Source organism: Anabrus simplex, chromosome 1 (assembly GCF_040414725.1).
Source record: "Anabrus simplex isolate iqAnaSimp1 chromosome 1, ASM4041472v1, whole genome shotgun sequence".
NCBI lineage: Eukaryota > Metazoa > Arthropoda > Insecta > Orthoptera > Tettigoniidae > Anabrus > Anabrus simplex.
Window position 1 is genome coordinate 1,635,254,771 of NC_090265.1, and position 23,087 is coordinate 1,635,277,857.

General features: G+C 36.7%; 1 protein-coding gene across 2 annotated transcripts in view; it reads left to right on the plus strand.

Moving 5' to 3' along the window:
- The window catches only part of phtf (putative homeodomain transcription factor), a 203,857-nt gene that overhangs the window by 108,592 nt on the left and 72,178 nt on the right, over positions 1 to 23,087 (plus strand). For both annotated transcript variants that reach the window (XM_067138331.2, XM_067138332.2), the window contains exon 11: positions 16,547 to 16,751. In XM_067138331.2, the coding sequence (XP_066994432.1) occupies positions 16,547 to 16,751 (205 nt within the window). The remainder of the gene's footprint in view (positions 1 to 16,546; positions 16,752 to 23,087) is intronic.

The window sequence follows — 23,087 nt, forward strand, 5'->3', positions numbered from 1 at the left end:
ATCTAAAAGTAACTTAGTGGGTGTGGCTAATTGTAGACTACTAATGAAACTAAGCATGAAGGTCCACAAACAACTCTGTTCCCAGCCAATCAATATTATTGATGTGTTACAGGTGTGTGCTGCATGTTGTGTGTTGCCTTTAGTTTACAGGTAAGGCATAGCACTACTTGGCAGAGGTTTAGAATGGCATCATTACAAATTTTACAGTTGATTTAATTAATTTTTGTTGACAAAACTAGTATCTCGGTTAAGATGGAGCCTCGGATAATCAGATCGTAGATAAGTCGATGTATAATCTAGCATCAAATGGAGATGACTTTGTTCCTGAACTCATGTTATGTACTGAAGTACAATTGAGTTGGGCCAAGTTTACATGCGCAACACAGTTTGCACCAAAACAATTAAAAAACTATTTAAAATATTTTGTGTTGGATCCACCTTGTCCACTTTATCATAATTAGATAATTATTCATTCATCCATTCATGTATGAATGAATAAATACCGTATTTACTTGCGTATTAAATCCCCTTCTCCCCCACATTTACAGCCAAAAAAGTAAGGGGGGTTCAATATGCAATAACCTCAAATTTTGTGCTGTGAACATATGGCTTCTAGGCTATAAAGAGCTATAAATTATACATGTAAATATTCTACAATATTCTTTAACAAACTTATGAAATATTTGAGTTATACTGGCTATTTTCATTGGAAGGCAGTATTTCTAAACGTAAAGACAATGAATGGTGAACATGACTTTTAGGCCTACATATAAAGTAAATATAGCCAGTTTTAGTTACTCATATCACATCATTCGTTTCATCTCGCTAATTTCTCTTATTAGGTTGATGTCAGGAAGGGCATATGGTCGTAAAAACTTGCTACAGAGATTCGTCTCACTTCATACTCAACCCTGTAGAAAAAAGGGATAAGGGTATTGTATTATCATATGCAATATTGATACTAAAGAACTTAACTCTCTTGGTGCCAGGCGGTAGTGCGAGCACCCGCCCTTTAAATTGCCAGAGCCGATCTGGTCGGCCTTTAACAATCCAGTCGGAAGTTGCCAGAGCCGATTACATTGGCCGGCTTAAAATTCTGTGATATACATAATTTTGAGACAACCTATAGTGACGTGCATACTTTTGTTGCAACCTGTAGTAAAGGGACTAGAAGTTATTGTGTGCCTGGCCTTGCTTTGGCAGTTCTAAGAGGGTATTATACCTTTCACAAGAGTCGTTTCCTATGTTTACAAATACCGCTAACCGGTCAATAAGAGATTGCTCCTTGCAGTGAGTGGATTTGTGACAGGAAAATGGCATGTGGTTCACGTGATATTTTTTCAGCAGGTATTGATGACAATAAATTAATGCAGTATTTGGAACAGTGCGAAGTTAACGCGGATGATTTTTCGGATAGCGATAAGGAATTTAGTTCAGAGAGTAGCGACGAAATTATACCAGACACGTCCGCGAATCACCGCAGCAAAAGAAGAGACATTTAATTTTGTCTTAACAGCACTAAAGCTACTCTGAATATGGTGGTAGATGAAACTAGTGATAACGAATATGATGATGATGTCTCTGGAGAACATTTTGTGGAAATTTGTCCCAATGAACCCGACAACATTCCTAAAGGAAGTTCTTGGACCTAAACATGCCCTATCGTCTGATTCTCCGCCCTTATCATACTTCAATTTACTTTTCACTTACTCTCTGCTAAAACTTATAGTCACATAAAGTCCTCTATCATTACCTAAATGCCGGTCTCCGCGGGCCAAGTGTAGCGTGCCTGCCTTTCACCCGGAGGTCATGGGTTCGATTCCCACCCAGGTCAAGAATTTTACAAAATTGAACATTATGATAATAAAACGCATTACTGCCACACCTGTAGATATTCGTAAATGCGGTATATTTTTCTGTTATGTATTTTTATTTTTTCCGCCAAAATTTTGGTACTATTAGGGCAATAATATACCTAACCTAAACAATGTGGTCTGTCTTATCTCATGGACAGTTGTTTACGCAAATCCTGATGTGATAAATGTAGAGAACAAGCATGAAATGTACTTAAAAATAAGGGTCTGTTTCAACAGCTGCAATTATCAAAAGAATGTTTCCAGTTACTATGTATTACATTCGGAAGTACAACTCATAACATATGCTGGTTATCAGCTGATGGTTTGGCATGCCTTCTACAAGCACAGCTTTATTCGGAAGTATTGGCTTCTGCTACATATATACCAACTGGGAATAGATTTACACTGTTTAGACTCTATAGGGGACCTCGAATGCTCTTGATTGCAGTGCGTGGCTCAAAGAGAATGAAGCATGGCTGACGCGACTGGCGAGAGATAGCAGTGAAGGTGATGTCACTTAGAATGCCGACACGCCGGTAGCAAGGCAGGAAAGTTGGCAGCGCAAGGTGATAAGTCAAATGAAAACACCGGTGGTGAATGAAAGCAGTGATCAGGTTTACTGTGGGCTAGGCCTACTGCTGAACTGACAGAGACAAATGACTGGCTGTTAAGTTCTTTTGTATCAATATTTAATTATGATAAATCGATACCCTTATCTCTTTCTTCTACGGGATCGAGTATGAAGTGAGACGAATCTTCGTAGCGAGTTTTTACGACTGTATGCTCTTCCTGACGTCAGCCTCACCAGAGGAATTAATGAGATGTAACAAATGACGTTATATGAGTATCTAAAACGGACTTTTATATGTACCGTAGGCTTAAAAGTCGTGTTCATCATTTATTGTCTTTTTACGTTTAGAAATACTGCCTCCGGACGAAAATAGCCAGTATAACTTAAATACATTCTAAGTTTGTTAAATAATAGTATGTATAGAATGTTTACACGTACAATTTTTAGCTCTTTATAACCTAGAAGTCATGTGTTCGCTGCACAAAATTTTGAGGTTATCGCATATTGGACCCCCCTTTACTATTTTTGGCTGTAAAAGTGGGGAAGAAAGGGGTCTCATACGTGAGTAAATACGGTACATAGCGACTGGAGGCATTCTTTGGATAACTGCGGCAGTTGAAAGCCAGACCCTTATTTTAAAATTATATTTCATGCTTGTTCTCCACATTCATCACATCAGGATTTACCTAAACAGCTGTAAATGAGAGAAGAGAGACCGCACTGTTTAGGTTAGGGATGCTATCAAGTGCCCACATAGAGTCAGAAGTTCCACAATGGGAAGATTACAAACAGATAGCAGGAAAGTTCGCCGAATTTATGGATATCTACAGGTGTTGCGGTAATGCATTTTATCATCATCATGTTTAATTTCGTTGTCTCCATTTTTTACTAACACATAGTATGTTTTGTTTGGTGTGTCCGAAAATCGTTAAGTGGGGATGTAAAATAATAATAATAATAATAATAATAATAATAATAATAATAATAATAATAATAATAACAACAATAATAACAATAATAATAATAATAATAATAATAATAATAATAATAATAATTGTACCGGTTGGTACACCTCTACGCCGCACATTTGAATTTTCCACCTTAAAGTACTCCCCTACAGGAGAAACTCTGAACTTTAAAAACTGGATCAACTCATTAGTTTCTCTGAAGATGTCACTACAGTAAATTTTGTGATTACGAAGTTGTCAATACTGTGTGGAGATCCACTTGTTTTGTTTTCCATTGATTAAGAAGTGTGGACATTCTCTTATAGATGTCTCTACTAAAAAAGTATGATCATGCACCCTGGTGCGAAGTGAAGGAACTTTTCTTGAAGATATTTTGTACTCATAAGTTTTCCTATAATGAAATTTCGTTCTTTCATTTGTGGGTTGGCAATATTAATCTTTTCTTTCCGCCAGTTTTGAAGTTAGCCAATCAATTATTTCGGTAATTAATTTTTGACCAATTGTGTCTTTCTTCTTCTTCAGTTTTGATGTGTAACTTTTAGCCAGCCAATAAAAGCCTGAGGGTGTGGCTGTTTTATTCATGAAAGGTCTCAAATTTTCCTCGAGGGTATAAAAACTGCTGATTTTCTTGTCTCTCGGCCACATCATCAACAGTTAACTTAGTGTCTGGACGTGTAGCAGGAGGTGGGAAGCGCCTCTTTCTTCAGGCAGCAGTCTTCAGTAAGGTAATGGCCGCTTAACATCTTTATTTCTTGCTAGCTCAGCAGTTTAACCCGCGGGGAACCTTTACAATGTAACCTATCTCTTAAACATGTAGAATTCTATAAAAACTTCATATATCTTTAACTGTAAATCGGGGATAGAGAGTGCCTTACCCTCTCGAGCTCCCCTTCATTTTGGATTTGAGGTGACTACGTTTTCATAACCGTTTTTCTACTCTTCCTTAATGTGTTAAATTTATTCTGTATACGAGTCACCTCCATAGTTTGGGAATAGCCTCTGTTTCATCGGCCTAGTGCCTCATAGGTTTTAAGAAGTTTCATGTAGGAGTGCAAATTCTCGCCTCCATTCATTTTGCATTTTGGGCCATTAACTTAACCTGTTATTTTTCTACTAAGGCCCAGTAGGTTGGGTACAAGATACCCCTGTTTCTTTGTAAGTGTGCCTTAAGGGCAGTTTATGGTAAACTCTGTTGTGGCCTTTGATAGGCTCAGGACATAGAGAGCGGGTCAGCTCTTTTATTTGTGGTAAAAGTGCCTCAGAGAGGCTTGATATTCAAAGGTTCGAGCAGGTGCTCCATGTTATTAGGGGTTTTCTGCCCTTTGGTAAATATGTGGTTGTGAGCTGAGAGCTCAGAAATGGAAAAAATTAGGGCTTGAGGCCCAGATTGTTAAATTGTCTCTAAATCTTGGCTTTCCTGGGCATTGTACCTGATTTGACTTGTTGTTATTTGTTCAAATTTTATGTGAAAATTGTTAATTTTTGATATTTTCGAAAGTCAGTCAGTCATAGGTTGTTCTGCCATCCGGCAGGTCCAGTCATGGCTGTGACCTCCATATCTCTCGATCTTGTGCCCTTTTCTTCACTGCTGCATAATCTTCCTTTCTTTTTCTAATGCTGTCTAATAACTGGTATCATCTCCTTCCCCTTCCTCGTTTTCCTTTTATCATCCCTTCAATTGCTATTCGTAGTAAAGTGTTGTGTCTTAGATTATGCCCTATCCAATTTTTCTTCCTATTTTGGATTATGGACATCATGCTCCTCTCTTCTCCCACTCTCTTCAGAACTTCATTTGATATTTTATCTTCCCTACTTTACTCCTTCAATTCTTCGCCAAATCCACATCTCAAATGCCTCTATTATTCTCTGTTCTTCCTTCCTTAATGTCCATGTTTCAGCGCCATATAGAGCTATACTCCATACGTAACACCTTGCAAGTCTCTTCCTCAGATCTTTCTCTAGCGGGCCACAAAGCAGTTTTTTCTTCTTGTTGAAGCTTTCCTTTAATGCAATTTTAATTCATATCTCAGCTTTGTGGATAGACCCATTCCAGCCCGCACCTTCTTTCACCTCTGCATTCCACGGGTAACCCCGTAATAATAATAATAATAATAATAATAATAATAATAATAATAATAATAATAATAATAATAATAATAATAATGATGATGATGATGATGATGATGATGATGATGATGATATTGATAATGATAATAATAATAATGATAATAATGATGATAATGATGATGATGATAATAATAATAATAATAATAATAATAATAATAATAATAATAATAATAATAATGCGTTTAGGAACACACTGAAGAATTTGGAAGGTGTTCAAGCCGCAGGAAGAACTAGGAAGACCGGAAGAGCCTGGACAGATGAACAACGGAAGCAGGCCAGCGAACGCATGAAGGAGTATTGGACACAGAGAAAACTCCACACGAAGAGAAAGAAATGAAGTTGTAGCGTGATCCTTAGTGATCCATTCGCTTGTAAAAAAAAAAAAAAAAAAAAAAAAAAAAAAATGATACATGAAAAGTGCAAAGAGGAAGTAGGATAATGCACTTTTTGACCGAGCTGAGAAGTCATTCTATTGTAAATTGAAAATGATCCAGACTTGTTCAAACACAGATTATCCGACACAGCAACAAATACAAGAATTTTGGGAAGACCAACTCTCAACTCCTGTTAAGTATGAGAAGGATGCAATTTGGATAGCTGAGGAAGAACAGACGCTTTTTCAATGTCAAAAAATGCAACATGAACCCCTGACGACTGATTTTGTAACATGCATTATTATGAGTCTCCCCAACTGGAAAGCACCTGGTCCTGATAAAATTCAGAACTTTTGGTACAAAAGATTTTGGAGTACCCGTAAGAAATTAACAAAGTTGATCAACACAATGGTGACCAATCCATCACAAATGCCAACATTCTTAACTCAGGGCATCACATACCTTCTCCCAAAAAATGACAAAAAAAGTCATTGATCCTGCGAGGTATCGATCTATTACTTTACAAGAAAGCTTTTAATTCCATGCCACATAACTGCCTACTAAAAGTGCTGGAGATTTATAGGGTTGATGCACAACTCATCAACTTCCTGTCTCATGCCATGATAACTTGGAGCACAAGAATGCATCTCAATACATCTACAGGACACATTGAAACAGATACCATAAGCATACAGCGTGGAATATTCCAAGGAGACTCCTTAAGTCCATTATGGTTCATCCTGGTAATGAATCCATTGTCAAGGATATTGAACTCCACTCGATTTGGCTGTTCCATCAAGTCCAAATCACAAAGCCAGTACCTATTGTGTCATCTTTTGTACATGGATGACATCAAACTGTATGCAGCCAACCAGCAACAGCTTGAACTATTGAGAATCACTGAGAATCACTGAGAACTTTTTGGACATTTGTATGGACTTTGGAATTGAAAAATGCCAAATGGTCAAAGGTAAATTATGTGAAGAAGATTCGTTTGAGCTGAGAGATGGGCGATCAATCAAAACGATGATTTCAGACGAGCCTTACAAGTACTTGGGTATCATGCAAACATCGGACACAGAACACACAGTGGTTAAGTATGAATTGGTTGAGGAATTTGTTAGATGGACCCAATTAATCCTGAAATTAGGCCTAAACAGCAAAAATATGACTAAAGCAATCGACACATATGTGATGTAGGATGCTAAAAGGTTTGTTTTATCACCTATTCAATACATAAAATTTTACAAATTAGGAATTTATTATTGATTCCACTTGAGACATGTTTCGCCCTTCATTGAGGGCATCATCAGTCAAATTATCACCTCAAGGCAAAAAATGAGGTACCTGGTTAGTAGTTGACATGCACAAATTAATACATATTATTAATACACATTACAAAATTAAGTATGAGAAACAGTTGTACAATAGTGATGGTTGAACATATAGGTTTATAGAATAAGAAGTCAGCACCAATGCGTAAAATTAAAATAGTAGAGTTCGGCAGTGGTGCTCTGGAGAACAATTGACGCAATCATAGGAAAATATAAAGTTTTAAAAATATTTACATTATAACAATCAAGGGAGAAAAGGTGTAGTGTTCGGCGTCAATGTTTGTAACCAAAAATTAATGTCAAAGGTTGGTAACTATACAGTATTTACATTGTCCAATTGAACAGTTGAGATAAAGTTTAAAAAATATTTACATTATAACATTCAGGGGAGAAAGGGTGTAGTGCTCAGCGTCAATGTTTGAAATAAAAAATAATGTCAATGGTTGGTAACTATATAGTAATTACATTGTCTAATTGAACAGTTGAGAATTTTACAATTATATACATATTTACACAAGAGCAGCTTGGTGAGCAAGGATTAAAATATATATATATATATATATATATATATATATATATATATATATATATATATATATATATATATATATATATATTCTAGTACCAAGTGTGTCCTGATGTTTTAAAGGTTGGAAGAAGAATTTAGCATTGACATTTCAGAAATATGTAGAGAGGTTTATCTTAGTTAAAATCACCAGGGGTAGGGAAATATTTCATAGCCAAATGAGGTTTTATAGGCATCAAGCTGAAAGTTGTCTGGTTGCAGCACCGAGATCGGTACGGAGACTGGTCAGTGTGGATGGAGATTCATGGGTATTCCGTGCGTTTGAATGGCAACAATGGTGACAGTTATTTGTGGGTAATTGCTAATTAGGAATATGTTGCGGGTTGAAACTTTCGCTTATTCTTTTAGTTGACTTCTGTAGTTTCGAATGTTATGTGAAGACATCGGTGTGAGATGCCGGTGAGACAAATTGATATTATTCCATGGAATAAAGTATGGCAGACTTTGGGATGAAGTTATTGTTTTTTACTGGTCTGGTGAGATAGAATAGAGTTGCTTGAGTTGTGAACTGCGGTGGAGAGATTAGAATGTATACGGCAACTGCAGAGTCAGAGCGTTGTAGCTGGGGTGAGGCATCTTCTCATTCTGACTGCGAAGAGGAGCCGTAGTGGCACGCCATATTCGTGCTGATGTGCGCTGAGTTCTGGCGTGTTGTTGAAAGTTTTGTTGTATGAAGTGAAAGTTATCTGTAATTGAGATGTTAATAATATTAGTTGGTGTGTAAGAAAGGTTTATGGTAAGTAATGAAGAGTGAATGTTATGTTACATACCTGATGTGTCGCTGAGAGGTAATTGTTGATGAGTATTGGTGGACTATGAAGGAGGCTCAGTCGGTAATACGCACATGTGGTTAGCAATGGCGGCGGGAGGGGTGGAGAGCTTTGGGGGGGAGGGGCGTGGGCGGAGTCATGCGCAGAGGTGAGCTGTCAGAATGGAGGAAGGTAGAGTGGAGGGGCGAGCTTGTTGTGTATTGGGAGTGCTGGTTGATGTAGTGTTGGTTTATAAAAAAAGGGGGGGGGGGGGATATATGGACTCGAAAGTTACGCGGATAGTATTGATGCCTTTTTGTTAATGCGATGAATGTTATTTGCTTGTGTTGGGTGTTGTGTTTTTGAAGGTCGAGTGGTTTTATTTCTCGTTTTGTATCGGTGGGGTCGTGGTGGGGGGGGAGGTGCTTGGGTGGGAGGATGTGTGGGGGAATTGGTGGGAAAGGGGGAGGTGGGGGGTAGGGGTGTAATTGTCGACGTGCTGGGTGAGTTAGTTAATGTGGTATTGAAGATTTTAGACAAGTTGTTGCTTTGAAAATTTATTTTTTGTAGTAAGGTGGGAATTTGTTCATAAAGGGGGTTTTTTAAATCTATTATCTCGTTGAGGTTTTTGTCTTTATTGAAGTGTTGGTCTAGATAGATGTATAGGTTCTCAAACTCAGTCATTAGTTTGCCTTTCTCGACTTTTTTTAGGATTGTTAAGTCTTGTTCTATTGTGGTGAAGTGGTGGCCAGTGTCCCTCATGTGGGTGCTCATTGCGGAAAATTTATTATGTTTTTGGGCATTGTAGTGTTCTAAATAACGAGTTTGGAAGCTTCGGCCAGTTTGTCCGATGTACGAGGAGTTGCATTGTGAACAGGTGAGTCTGTAAATACCTGAGCCCGCGTAGTGGTTTCTTCTTGGGTTGACAGAGTTCTGGTTGAAAAATATGTTCTGGTTCGTGTTCTGCGTTTTGAAAGCAATGTTGACTTCGTGTTGTTTTAGGGGGTTGGCTATCTGGTGGATGACTGGATTAGTGTATGTGAAAGTTGTGTATTTGTGTTTATTGGGTTTTATTGGGGAAAGTTTTGTTGTTAATTTTAGTTTTACTTTGTTGAAGATCTTGTTGATGATGTTGGTGTTGAAGCCATTGAACCTGGCAATATCTTTTATGTAATCAAGTTCTTTTTTTAGATTGGTAGGTGAAAGGGGAATTTTTAAAGCTCTGTATATTAAACTGTAGTAAGGGGCTTGTTTATGGGAGTTTGGGTGTAAAGAATTATTGTTTATTGTTAGTGGGGTAAAGGAGGGTTTTCTGTGTATTCGAAACTCAAATGCGTTGTCCATTCGTGTGATGTTGATGTCTAAAACATTGATGGAGCCGTTGTCCTCATCTTCTTTTGTGAATTTTATGTTGTTGTCTAAAGTGTTTAGGAATGTGAGGATGTTGTCGCGGCTGTTGCACTGGTTATCGATGATTACTAGTGTGTCGTCGACATAGCGGAGCCAAAGATGAATACCATTGATGGAATTTATTATTTTATTGTGTTCTAAGTTGTCCATATAGATGTTCGCTAGAATGCCAGAAATAGGGTCTCCCTTAGCTAAGCCCTTTTGGTGGTAAATCTTGTTGAACGTGAAGTAATTATTGTTCAATATAAAGGTTAATATTTTAATGAACTCATCAATTTCTATTTTGCTTAGTCCACTGTGTTTGGAGAGGTTGTTTTTTATGATGCTGATGGTTTCGAGAACTGGGATGTTCGGATACATGTTGGTGATGTCAAAGGAACATAGAATGCGGTTTGGTTGCAGTGTAAATTTATTCAAGGTTTGACATAGGTCAATTGAGTTCTTAATGGGGTTTTTGTTGTTGAATTTGTAGTGTTTTTTGAGAAAGTAGTGTAGAAATCTTGAAGTTTTGTATGTTGGACTGCCTCTACTGTTGATAATTGGTCGGATGGGGATGTCTTTTTTGTGGGTTTTGGGTAAGGACTTGGCTGTGGGTAAAGTTGGATTCATGTTGACTAGTTTAAAGATTTCATGGTCATTTAAGAGGAAAGTTGAATTTTTGAGAAGGGTTTTCAAGTTGCGTTGTACTTTTGGTATAGGATCCTTGTTGATGATGGTGTAGGTTGTGTCGGAAAAGAATTCTTCAGTTTTTTTGATGTAGTCCTGTTTGTTCATGAGTACAGTTGTGTTACCTTTGTCGGCTTTTGTTACTATAACGTTATTGGTGTTTATTTTGGTCTTTAAAGCATGGATTTGTTTTGAAAGGGTAGTGTTTTTATTGGTTTTTAACTCATTAACTAGGGAGGGCAGTTTTTTTTTTAATTTCGTGTCTGACGTCATTTTGTTTCTCTGTGGTGATCTGTTTACTAATGTTGGATTCTACTTCTGCAATAGTGGTGGTTAGGTCATCGATAGTATTGGGGTTAGGCCAATTGTGTTTTAGGTCTCTGTTTAGGAGGTTCATTTCTATGGCTATGAAATATTTCCCTACCCCTGGTGATTTTAACTAAGATAAACCTCTCTACATATTTCTGAAATTTCAATGCTAATTTCTTCTTCCAACCTTTAAAACATCAGGACGCACTTGGTACTAGAATATATATATATTTTTTAAATCCTTGCTCACCAAGCTGCTCTTGTGTAAATATGTATATAATTGTAAAATTCTCAACTGTTCAATTAGACAATGTAATTACTATATAGTTACCAACCATTGACATTATTTTTTATTACAAACATTGACGCTGAGCACTACACCCTTTCTCCCCTGAATGTTATAATGTAAATATTTTTAAAACTTTATCTCAACTGTTCAATTGGACAATGTAAATATTGTATAGTTACCAACCTTTGACATTAATTTTTGGTTACAAACATTGACGCCGAACACTACACCTTTTCTCCCTTGATTGTTATAATGTAGATATTTTTAAAACTTTATATTTTCCTATGATTGCGTCAACTGTTCTCCAGAGCACCACTGCCGAACTCTACTATTTTAATTTTACGCATTGGTGCTGACTTCTTATTCTATAAACCTATATGTTCAACCTTCACTATTGTACAACTGTTTCTCATACTTAATTTTGTAATGTGTATTAATAATATGTATTAATTTGTGCATGTCAACTACTAACCAGTTACCTCATTTTTTGCCTTGAGGTGATAATTTGACTGATGATGCCCTCAATGAAGGGCGAAGCATGTCTCAAGTGGAATCAATAATAAATTCCTAATTTGTAAAATTTTTATGTATTGAATAGGTGATAAAACAAACCTTTTAGCATCCTACATTCAGTATCTTCAATACGGATAACAATGATTTTTATCACTTGCAACATATGTGATACCAGTTCTTAACTACTCCTTCGGAGTTATCAAGTGGAGCAAGACTGACATAAAAAATCTTGAGAAGAAACTGCACCGCCTGATGACCAAGAAACGAAAACACCACCCAAAGTCAGCAGTTGAGCGACCGACTCTGCCACGCCGTCTGGGTGGTCATGGTATTGTGGACATCGGAGCTCAGCTAATATGCCAATTAGTGTCACTGAGGGAGTATTTTCATACATCAGCTGAAAACTTAGACCTCCACTGAATGATATGTGAAGTGAATGATATAACTCTGTTAATTCTTAACCACCGAGACTTAGGGTGGGAAGTAAGAACTGATTTGCAAAAGCTGGATGCATGGCTAGCAAAACGACTATATGGGAAACATGCCTATCCAGTTAGACAAGAAAATGTCGATTTAGAAGCATCGAACTTTTGGCCGACTGCAGGGCAAATGTTCCTCGAAACAGAAGGTTTTATGTTGGCTATTCAAGACCAAGCCATTCCAACCAGAAGCTACCTGAAAAACGTGGTGAGAGACCCAACAATCATGAGGGACTCGTGCAATGTGGCTACCAAATGCAAGAAACCATCCATCATGTTACTTCTTGATATTCAAACTTCTCAGGAAGTGAGTATAAGGAATGCCACGATTTGGTTGCCAAGATTTTGCACCAAGAACTTGCCATTAAATACAGACTGGTTGATGAAAGACTGCCCTATTTTAAGTATAGCCCTCAAACTGTACTCGAAAATGATGAGATAAACTGTACTGGGGGGACCGAACAATTATCATGGATAAGACGACTTCACAACAGACCGGATTTATTGGTATTAGAGAAGGGAATAAAATATGCCGCTCTGATAGACATGGTTGTCTCGAACACTGGGGACCTCTGTGAAAAGTATACTGAGAAAATTAATAAGTATACACCACTGACAGAACATATTGAAAGATTATGGCATTGTGAAGAGCTGATAATTGTACCAATCATCCTTTTGAGTACAGCTGCTATACCTAAAACTCTGGTGGAAGGACTGAAGAAGTTGGATATCAGCACCAATATCTACAAGACCATGCAGAAGACGGTGGTCACTGCCACAACTTGAATTGTACAGAAATTTATGTGTTCGAATTCTACGTAAAGATGTAGTGTAAATTATGGTTTATTGTGCTTTGATTTCCTAAAATCTGTACAATTAGTTCAATATCATTACCATGAAAGTGTGAAAAATAATAATAATAAATATAAAAATACCAGTTCTTGTATGGAAGGATTAAAGATCAACTAGAGAAAGAGGAGAATATCAAGGAGGCTTTAGGCCCTGGAGAAGTTGTGCTGAACAGTTCATCACTCTAATAATGGCTTACTACACAAAACAAAACAAGCCTATAGTAATAACATTTGTTGATTTTAAGACGGCATATGATTAGACCTTCAATGTTAAAAATTTTACAGAACGTTGGACTCTAGCCTAAATTAATTAAACTGATAGAACTTACTTTAACTAATACCATATCAAAATTGAAGTTTAGAGGAGAGGTTTCTGAACCATTTTTGATTAAAACAGGTTTAAGACAAGGAGACTGTTTATCACCATTACTATTTAATCATGCTTTAGAATGTATAATAAGGGAATGGTACAAGGTCAACCCAAAGAACATAAAAGTTGGCAGCTCCAAAACTGTTTAGGATTTGACCTTGCTCTGTTGTCCAACAATATTCAGGAAACTTGACACCAAATTAAATCTCTACAGGAAATATCACAAAAAATAGGTATTACAATATCCTTTGTAAAAACTGAGATCGTGTTTATACATCCCCCACTGGTAAATAAAATAACTGATGGGCAAGAAATCAAAATTGTTGATAAATTTAAATATTTATGAGAAATCATAACTTATAATCTTAAAGAGGAACCAGCTTGGCATAACAGAATCTATAAAATAAACAAAGCGAATGATATTATCAAGACTACATACTATAAAAAGAGCTTATTGATAGCAGTTAAGTTAAGACATAATATAGTCACACAGACAGAAATAACTTATACTAGTGAAAACATTTTAAAAACTACTAATACAGCTGAAACAGACAAAAATACTTGAGACAAAAAGAAGAATAATTTGAACATGCATAAATAAACAGTATCAAGTTAATGGACAATGGAAAATAGCATCAAATGAAACAGTTTATAGGGAAATTGAACCATAATTGAGCATGATTAGGAAAAAAGTATACCATTCTTTGCACATCTTATCAGAACACCTGACATCAGAATTAGCAGAAGAATAATGGAAAAATTATGGAATAGCAAGAACAAGATTAAATGGATCACAGAAATTAAGGTGGGTATTAAAGAATTCTTACGTACAGTTTCGAAACCACAACACTGATCAATAGAGATAATTCCAAACTTCAGGCAGCTGAAATGAAATTCCTACGCACTATGATCCAGAAAACCAGGAAAGACAAGATTAGGAATGAGAAAATTAGAGAAGAAGTAGAAATAGATGATTCTCTCCTCAGTAAGATTCAGATATCAAGACTGAAGTGGTTTGGTCACATGAAGAGGATGCCAATAAACAGAACTGCAAGGAAGGAATTTGACAGAAAGTTAGAAGGAAGACGACCCGTGGGAAGGCCACGAAGGAAATGGATAGATTTAGTTAAGAGCGATGTACTGCTGAGAGGTGATGATTGGGACAAGTTGGTGGAGGAAGAATGGTACAACGACAGGATGAGATGGAGGAGGCTCATATACCACACCCGGGAAACTGGAGATGGTTTAGGATGATGATGAATGATTAAAGAACTACAAATAACAATAGACAATCTCAAAAACAAAACAGAAAAAATTAAGATACTTTAAGACACACACATCAGGCTATAGACCAACATCAATAAAAGGTCTAATGGGAGGGTATTTTGAACAGAAGAAAGAAAGGGAGCATCTCTCAAAATGAAAAAATATTGGGCTGATAGGAAATCAAGAAATCCTTCGTATAATTGACTAGAGTGGTCCAATGTAGACTATAAAATGTAAAATAGACTAAATTATTATAATTATTATTCGTGATGTACGTTGGCAAGTAAAACAATCGGTATGATTGGATTGTTTTTAACACGTTTTAAACCTACTTCTCTCCAAAAAAAAGAACCTTTATTGGCCTGAGTTATCAGATATTAAACGATCACTTTGTTAATGTTCTTGCTATATTAATAGCAACAACTGTGAATATTTCTTAACTAAAGTAAACTCGTTTCCTCATCCCGAGGTGGTGCAGCTCGTTTTAGACAGGCCCCCAGTGGTAGGGAGTTGGATGTACCATTTTTACCGCAAATCAACCTTCCTGCCATTCGTAAATCTCTGGCAATACGGTACTGGGAATCAAACTCAGGCTCCTGAGAATGGCAACTAATTGCGCTAACCATTACACTGGCAGACATTCTTAACTACAAAACACATATATACATGATGCGTGCTTGCAGTGCATGGGTCGGACACAAAACTATTCACCTATTTGTGTGACGTCCTCACAGCTGCAGTATACGGAGGCGGGACATTTCTTAACTATGAAACACAGGTACACCGCATAACTTCAATGCGTTTTCATTGCGTGGGTCATATGGACGAAACTATTCACGAATTTGTATAATGTTGTCAGAGCTGCAGTAGGGCTTGTACCCACTTAGAAGCGGAATCGTTGTTCTTCTCTGATAAATTATGTTAGGAGGTCTTGTATGCAAGATTTATTTTTTTCATTTTCTTTGTCTCGAAAAGCCAAGGGAGGTCTAATAAGTGAGGGGGTCTAATGCACACGTAAATACGGTAATTTTCTATTATAATAAATCGTTTGCACCTGTGATCCCACCAGGGTGTCAAGGGGAGGAGAACTAAAGATGGTCAATGTTTTTTTAATTTTATTTTTAAGAAATTCTATTTGTTTGGGCTGTTGACCTATAGAGATCTTTTGCCCCTACTTGCACCATATGATATGAACCTGTGTGTAATTGGAATTGCGGAAGTGTAGTGTTGAATGTGAGGAAAGGAACATTAAGGACGGCACAAACACCCAGTCCCCAGGTCAGAGATATTAATCATTTACAATTCAAAACCCCTGACCCAGCCGGGAATTGAAGCTGGGTGACAGGTGGACGCGCTGCCCCCTACACGGCGGGGCCGGACATGGTCTATGTTTATTTTGCATGCAAACTTTTCCTCTTATTCAGCACCTGCTATCGTTGGACAAGTACCATATATCATCATCTCCTAAAATAGTAGCATAGTTAACATTTTCAAAGCAGGTTAAAAGAAAAAAAAAATCAATGAAGAATTACTAGTGATCTATTTCTTGTCAGCTTATGAGCTCTTTTTTGCTTCCCGGCTTTATCAAGAGGACAGGTATCCATACTGGTTATGTTTATTCTTTTGAGAGTTTCTGTTCTATGAGACAAAGTGTACTTATTACCAACTAATATTGTGTAATGGAAAAATAAATAAAAGTATTGATGCTGTTGAAGGCTTGATCCACAATATCAGTACCTATATATTTTATTTGCCTGTATTGTTACTTTCATGTTTTATCCTCCTCATAATTGTAAACAAGGCTTCATAGATGCTTATTTGTTTATAGGAATGATGGTGGCTGTGCTGTTGGCTGCTCTTCCTTCGATCTGCCGTTTTTGTGAAGCTTTACCTGAAGGTATTCTAGGAGAAGCAACCACTGAAGTGCCTGCTGTACTCACTGTCACTGTTGTGCAGTTGACTAGCTCCTTGGTGTCTCGAATCTCCTCGTCTGTCATGGTTATTATAGATGCAGCTCTAGGCAATAATATGTGGTAAATATAAATTCAGTATCATATGGAATTTTGCAAGGCACATTTAGTGTTAATCACACTTTAGTAGTTGTGAAAAATACTTTTTTGTATCCACAGATTTATTGGATTAGATTGTATATTGTAAATACTATCAGATTTTCCAGGAAGTTCTAAGCATTCCCATCAATTTTAAAATTACATTTGCAGTACATTGAAGAGGGGTGCTATGGAGGTGAAGAGTTATCAACATCATTATTTGGTTGTTTTGGTCCTTGGTCATAGAGCTTTCTAGCGGGAACATAATTTCAGGGTTCTGTATCCCTAACTCAGTTAAGTGCAGAATACTGTAACTGGTTAGAAGTGAGATAGCATGCCCATGTGAAAATTAAGCGCGATTTGATAGAATCTGATGTCCTTTCAAGAATGAAGCATGTGATTCTGTTTTTAATTAAATTGTTTCTTTTTTGATGTAATCTGTGGTTAAATGTTTTCTTTTTCAGTATTTTCTAAATTTTATTTAATCATAAATTAGTTTCGATAGACTGAAGAACCTAACAGTTATAGATCAACTAAGTTGAAACTGAAAAGAAATGGCTTTCATTAACAAAAAGTATTCTCAGACACTTCCAGTTGTGTCACATGCTGGAAAAATGCATTTTGTTGAGTCATTGGTCAAGGGCAGTCCACACTGCCAATCCGTGCAGAGCTTAACTCTAATTAAAAATATACAAGTTGATGCTAGAGAGAATGATTTTGCTTCCTTCCTTCCTTCCTTCTGAAAGCTTGGAGACAGTCTGCTTGTCGATACAGGAGACTATTCTGTGTCTCCTCAGTTCATTGGTCAGGGCGTATCAAGAAATTTATGTATGGAAATATTCTTGAGTCCAACAACAACAGTATAATCATTGACCATGCAATCCTCGTACCCAAGAATAAAGACTGTCCTGAAATCAACCAGCAAGTCCTTTTACTTTTACCTGGCGAGTCTCATGAATATCTCTCTCTCAGTTGACAAGGTCGTCAGTGATAAGAGTGCGGTTGCGTTTCAGTACCCAATGGAATACCTCATAAAATCAAGGTTTTATCCTCATTAAAATATGAAATGGTACATGTTTCTCCCCTTTTAAAGGGTATCATCAGCCATATCACCTTAAAACTGAACGAGGTACCTGATTAAAATTTAACCTATGTCTATTAAAAGAATTATTAGGAACATTTACGAATTTAATTTAATATGTAGACGTTACAAAAGAAACTAGATTAGATACGAGAAGAATTAACATATTGATGGCCAAGGCGATAGTCAGATGTAAAATATGATTTAATTAAACTAAATGGTAAAAAATGACAATGGTGAATAAAGCTCCAAATTAAAATATTTTATAAGACTTGATGAGGAATCACAATGATTTTTATAACTTGTAAGTGGTATGTTCTGAGCTGTCAGTCGAGAGATGGCGTGGAATGACATTAGTAGATGAATAAGTTTGAGTGGTGTCTTTAAAAGTAGGAAAGATCACAATATGAAGATAAAGTTGGAATTCAAGAGGATAAATTGGGGCAAATATTCATTTATAGGAAGGGGAGTTAGGGATTGGAACAACTTACCTAGGGAGATATTCAAAAGTATCCAATGTCTTTGAAATCATTTAAGAAAAGGGTAGGAAAGCAACAGATAGGGAATCTGACACCTGGGGGACTGTCCTAAATGCAGATCAATATTGATTGATTGATAAATAAAGGTTATTTTAATCCCATGAGTCACACTTGGATTGATCAAAGGCCTGTTTCCATTCGAACTTAAGCGGTTGCGGTTCCCTGTCCTCCTGGCATTTGTGATGACTGTCAATCACTTACAGAGCCAATATCTCTCTCTCTCTCTCTCTCTCTCTCTCTGGCAGTTATCTCCCACATGGCCAGCTCTATATTGTCATTAGATGCTTCCGTTCTTTGGATCACTCCAGTGAAAGACCAGAGAGTCACGACAGATGGTTCTGTTCAAACCAAGAACTTGGTCTACAATGAAATCTTTCCACCAATTTCTCTATATCAGTTTTAAATAAGAGTTATATAATCTCTCATTCTTTTCCAGTTCTTGTGACTTTAATTTACTCCAATTTCAATTTTAATACATTGATTCATATTAAATCCATTTCTGCTATAAGACTTTAATTTACAATGTTTTAACATATTTCTGCATAACTGGGCAACTGCTATGCTAATCTAGTTGGTTTCATTCAGTGGTAAATATTTTGATGCAATTGTAGATTTCCTTTGTGAAAAGAAAGTCTCCATTCAGTTCCTTCAAAAAATTTATTAGAAATTTATTATATTAATGATGCCAAATACCGTACTACGATATTGTAAAGATACAAACAATAGCCGTTTCTGATAACTGCATGTTCATATCATATCCAATCTTAGAGTTTCAATCTAAAGATAAGCCCTTAGTTCACTTTGTGTTGTTGTTGGTTCTTTTTTTTTTTTTTGAAATTGCTCACTTGAGACCCAGATGTGAAATATTAGAGAGTGGCTATTAGGTTCTTCAGTCTGCTGAAACTAACTTTTGAATAAATACATTTATAAAATACCTAAAATAGAAAACAGGAGCCTGCCTGGTGGCTGTGATCGTTAAGGCGCTGAAGTCTAAACGGTCTGACACCGTGATTAGCCGGTTCGAGTCCCGTTGCTCAAAAAATTTTCACCATCAGCATGTTGGCCGGCAGGGTAGGAGAGGTGGTGCCAAAATCCTGGATTAAATTCCAAACCTCTCCATTGTGCTCATATGGCGTGAGGGCATATGACGCTGTTGATGGTGACTCGTCCGTCGGATGGGGATGTTAAGCCTTGAGCAGACCCCTTGGTGCTATTCGACAGGAGTAAGCCATGTGCCGGTACCAGGTTTCACCCTCTCCCTACTATCATACATATATCACATCATTCATTTCATCTCAGTAACTCCTCTGATGAGGTTGACGTCAGGAAGGACATCCGGTCATAAAAACCCGCCACGACAGATTCATCTTGCCTTGTACCCGACCCCGTAGAACAGGGCCTCTCAAACGTCCAAAATCTCACGCGTGCAAACAGCGGCGCAGAGTTCCTGTGCACAGTGCATCGGTCCCGCTCGGCTCGGACCAACACTGTCTTTGGGCTACTCAGCTAAGCTCGGCTCAACTCTGCTCAACTCGGCTCAACTCAGCTCGGATTTGGAGCGCTATGGAGCAAGTGAGAAAGAGGGAGACAGATGGAGTGAGCAAGACAGGTGTGGGGAAAGAGAGAGACAGCGCTATTGCTCCAAATCGAGGAGTGGGGGTCTGCACTCTGGTCAACCACGCCGTACTCGCTCATGTCCAAGCAGGACACAAATAACTCCCGACAGTCAGAACGCAATTCCAGGGTATGCCATTGAATAAGAAAAATATTTAATTTTTCTGTAGATCTCGCTTTATGTGGATTCCGAGAGAATATGACTCTACCATACGCGATAATTTCCAAATTATCGTCTTCATCCTATCGCATAAGCGTAAAATTCACCACCGACCGCAGTATCGTATTTATACGTTAAGAACTCCAAATCCATCTCACTCGTCCACAACCCTTCTCACAACACACAACCAGCACGCTGGACAAGGTGAGTCCCATATTCCATCACATTTGGCCGTGAACCCATCTTTAGCTATCCATTTCATTAACTTAGTTTTTCTTCCTTTTAAGCTTCATCACCTATGTTGAGCTGAGACGACCTCAAAATTCAACCTTATTGAAGCACTCAACGTCAGGTGTACCGGCCTTAAACAAATATTTAATGGTCTTGCCAACCACACACAACACTGGACCTGGACTTATATATCTCCATTGATAATAACAGAAGAGTGGACAATTTTACCAAATTGTTTTATTATTATACAAAGATTTTTAATCTCATTCATCAGACCAATTTTATTGTACAATACCTACCTACCTCATTAGACTATAAGGCCCCTATGCGTTACATTATGCCATCATATTTTACTCATTATTCATCTAGCTCTTAATATAAAACAGTCAATCATTTGTATTTTGCAGTGCATGTATCATGTATACAATTTTATGTTATGTACCCTGCCCACTTTGTGATTTCTAGCTGATGATGACGCCATTAAGCGTCGAAATCGGTACTAGTAATAATAAATAACATGTTGTAAACACCTTGTACAACACACTTTGTATTGAATAGGTTGAACCTTCTTTAATTCTAATATCTAATTCTAATATCGTATACGCAATCCGCAAGAAATTCACCTTATAAACTAAGTCTATTACTAACTATTACTATAAATTATTACTCGTAGAATTATAAAAATAATGAAAAATCATATTTATTAAATTAAGAAAATCCAAAAAGAAATGAGAACTGTCTTCATCATAAATTTCCCTAATCGCTATTTGGAATAAATAATTCATGAAATCCTACAATTAAGTCAGCGCTGGCTTATTACCAAAAATAACATAACATGAATTGAATTCTTCTGAAATGAAATCAAATGGCAATAAATTGTCCAAATTATTCTTGAAAAATTAAATTAATCACTCATATACGTTATTATGCCACAATTATAACAACATTAAGAAAATTTAGAGTTCAATTTCTTAATCACATTTTCTATATGTAATGAAATCTGAGTCCATTGGTATAGAATATCATTTTAGGAAATTATACTGGGACGACTGACGTGCTAAGGTTATGCGACCCTATTGCCTCTTAAATCCGGCTCCTAATCTACTATTTCCTTATCTAGTAATTTTTTCACAAATACAAAAAATAATACTCAATATATAAATAATCCATCTTCCTACTCTATTCACATAATTCTTAATTTATAATATTTTGGCTCAATATGCATACCTTCGCCAAGTTCAAATTCCTACTGTGCAAGTCATTTACAAAGTATTTGCAGTATAATACCTCAGTGCTATGTTTCGCGTCAACACCACTATATATAACATCTCACCTATTTCACATTTCACATGTATTGAGAATATATCACACAACTCACATGTCTCTACATTAACAGCTGTTTTTACTATCATATTACCTCCTAAATCTCATCTATAAATGATTATTCATAATCCATACTTTATATCCAGTCAGTGCCACGGTGTATTTCCTTCTTAATAATCGCATCGTCGAATTGAACCAATATCATTCATATTTTACGCTAATCTACCTCATGTATATCTCGAAATTACCATGACGCACATTATAATTTTTAAAATCATTTCATATAACTTCATATTACCTCTTATAACCATCAAATAATTCCATCTCAACTTCCATATTATCTATTTTCAACTCTCATAACCCTCTCCATATAACTCGCAATTACTGAGATATATCACTTTTTAATGCACAAAACACTTCTTTTCATTACTTAATTCCTTTCCAATATTTACGATGCATAACCTTAAATACGTTAATTGTGCAGCTAATAATGTTGCTTTACAAGGAATACTCGATTTTAATTAATCTCTTCTTACACGTGGTCCATCTATGACGTAATCTTTAGATGAATAACTTCGCGAGATTTATCATTACTCTTTACCATATGACAGTTTTAGCAATCAGCTGTTACATTATTTTCTTTCCGAATCGTATTACAACTACTTCATTGACTCACTTGTTCAAACATAGTCATCCGACGCGATATATATAATTCAACACTATCTTAATGTAGCACTAGCATCTTAAATACAATACACTTCACTACATGGTTTCACTTGCACACTTAAGTAATTCATTTTAAAATATTCAAGTCTACTGGATATGCCAAAACAAAATTAAGAATTATGCTATTAATTGTAAAAAAAACTTAGCTCGTCTTTCGCCACATCCAACGTCAGTTGCTCTCGTTCGGCCCATCACATGGCTGGTTCTATGGCCTCGGTCTGATGTTGGTCTGGACTCTTCCTCTCATCTCAAGTTGGTTTAGGTAGGCAATATCCTCCTCTCATCTCGGGTAAGCTCATCTGGTCGGATGATACCTCCCTCCAGGTCGGTCCATCTGGATGCTTAGCAGAACATCACCTTCTTCAAATAGCTGCCAATGAAATCAAACATTTCTGAGAAGTAAATATTCATTTTAAGTTCTTGTCAGAATAATATGTCTCTCCAATTATTCTTTAGTTTTCTTCTGCGACGTAATTGGCTAACGCTCTAACTTTGTGTAAGATGTTTTATATTGTTCTGTGAAAATCTTCAAATTTAGATTATTTATTTTTCACGAATATTTCTTCTTCTTTAAATTTTCCTCTAATGGAATGATTTCTTATTTCTCTTCTCGCAGATTCCAAATTACGTTTCCAGCCGTATCGCTT